Source organism: Sinocyclocheilus anshuiensis, unplaced genomic scaffold, assembly GCF_001515605.1.
Source record: "Sinocyclocheilus anshuiensis isolate Anshui unplaced genomic scaffold, SAMN03320099.WGS_v1.1 scaffold1543, whole genome shotgun sequence".
In the NCBI taxonomy this organism is placed as follows: Eukaryota; Metazoa; Chordata; class Actinopteri; order Cypriniformes; family Cyprinidae; genus Sinocyclocheilus; species Sinocyclocheilus anshuiensis.
In genome coordinates, this window is record NW_015551074.1 from 635,879 (window position 1) to 637,945 (window position 2,067).

The 2,067-nt window shown below is 41.4% G+C and overlaps 1 protein-coding gene across 1 annotated transcript in view; it reads right to left on the reverse strand.

The window, feature by feature from the left end:
- Positions 1-725: 725 nt before the first annotated feature.
- The window catches only part of eps8a (EGFR pathway substrate 8a, signaling adaptor), a 43,055-nt gene continuing 41,713 nt past the window's right edge, over positions 726-2,067 (reverse strand). Inside the window, exon 23 of the mRNA XM_016452176.1 lies at positions 726-1,672. Within this exon, the coding sequence (XP_016307662.1) occupies positions 1,562-1,672 (111 nt within the window). The 3' untranslated portion in view covers positions 726-1,561. The remainder of the gene's footprint in view (positions 1,673-2,067) is intronic.

Sequence of the window (2,067 nt, forward strand, 5' to 3'; positions counted from 1 at the left end):
TACAATGGACAGAATTTGAAATCTGAGACTTTGTTTCATATTAAAAGTACCAAAGCACAATGCTTATTGCGATTTATTGAATGGGAAGTGCCCTTCAACGCTCCGTCCATTAACTGAAAACAGGCTAGACTAATCGATTCTTGGGATTTAAGAATCGATATCATTCCGTAAAAATGAGAATCGATTAATATCGAGATATCAATATTTTTTTACCCAGCCCTATGGACTATGCTTTAGTTTTTTTTTTTACTTAAACATTCTCCAAAGAAACAAGCCTTCAACAAGTATGCTTCTGTTTGCTCAGACGACTTAACCACTGGCCCATCTCGGCTTAGAACGCTTCATTGTATTTATTTAACAAGCAGTAGTGGGATTTGAACTCCGGCTGCTATGATTAAAAGACAACTCTTTATCTCCTGAGTCACTGGTGAGTGTTTTGAGCTCTTATCGAGAGCTTCAGCAAATGAGGAAAAGCGTAAGCACCGAGAGGATTTGAATCAAGGTTTTCTCGCACCCTCTTACCCTTTACTGATTTATTTTCTACAGCTAAGCTCTCAAGACTGTGGCTCGGTGGACTGAATCACGGTTCAAATCTCGCTGGAGGTAGAAAATGCTTGGGTTTTATTGCTTTGAATGAGCAAAATACCTCCCAAAAAAAACAAAGGAGTCTGAGAGTTGATCTTCATCTTTTTAACAATCACACGATCATGGATGGCACACAAAGGTCACATGATCCCATTTATTCTGCACACGCTTTATATTTACAGATTGAATGCGTGACATTTGTGTTTAAACAGAAACCTTGAACCCAGAGATTGATTTGGCCAAACATCAGTCACGTTACTGGGATAGAGAGGAAAATAATCAACGCTTGCAACGAGTCATATTTCTGAAAGTTTGATGGCATCATCAATATCATCTGCAGACTGCAGGAGGATTTTGGCCCAAAATCTGTCAAATGTTCTTGTGAAACTCGCGTCAGATCTACAGAAACTGACATTTCATTTCCATTAGGTTTATAAATCTTCTCGTTTGGCGGTACAATTCAGTACAAAACGATCATGTACAGAAACATTATTTTGCTAGTAAAAAAAAAAATGTTACCCATAATTCTCCAGGTACATTCAAAGCAGCTGATGAATAATTCAAGACGTCATTAGTCAGAAGTGTCTGTGAGGAACAATAGCTAATCGAATCAATATTTGGTCCAAGATCCAGCCAATCGTGTGGGAGTATTTACACAGGTTTTCTGTCCGAGCAGTAAATGATTGCATATAAATGTTAATGTTTTTAGGATGTTGGACTATGAAGGCAGAACTCGATGGCACTAGACTACATACTGCTCTGATGTTCTCACAGGAACCTACAGAGAACGCCGCAGCAACGTTCACATGTCTACAAAAAGCCTCTCGCGTCTCGTCACGCGCGTTCGTCCGCGTCCGATCCGGTTACGTTATCGGACGGGTCCAAGAGTTCCTGACGACGGCGCATTATGGCGGCAAACTGAGCGCGCTCCACGGCGTCCTGTAAAAGGTCAGAGGTGACAGAGGTGAGTGAGGGGTCAGTGGTTGCTCCCCTCGTCGAAGGACTCCACGCCGGAATCGCTCGCCGCCACCGCCAGCTTCTCCTGCCGCCTCCTCATGATCTCCTGCAGCTCCGAGCCGGAGCTCCTCTACAGACACAGACAGAACACAGTGAGACACTCAGAAACACCTCGCTAGGGCTGGGGATTGAGACAAATTTCACGATTTCGATTCACAAGCTTGCAATTCGATTCTTTTTTTGAGCTATGTATTGATTCCTTTGGATATATAGGCAATCAGGTACAGTACGTCACTTTTTTTTTCCCAAGGAAAAAAAAATCTTTCTCAACTAATGCTGTAAAAACTATACAATAAACCCTGTCAGTCAGCACATCACCATATTAAAGCGATTTGTAATCAAATATTTAAAGGGTTAGTTCACCCAAAAATTAAAATTAGCCCACAAATTACTCGCCCTCAAGTCATCCTAGGTGTATATGACTTTCTTCTTTCAGACGAATCCAGTCGGAGTTATATTAAAAAT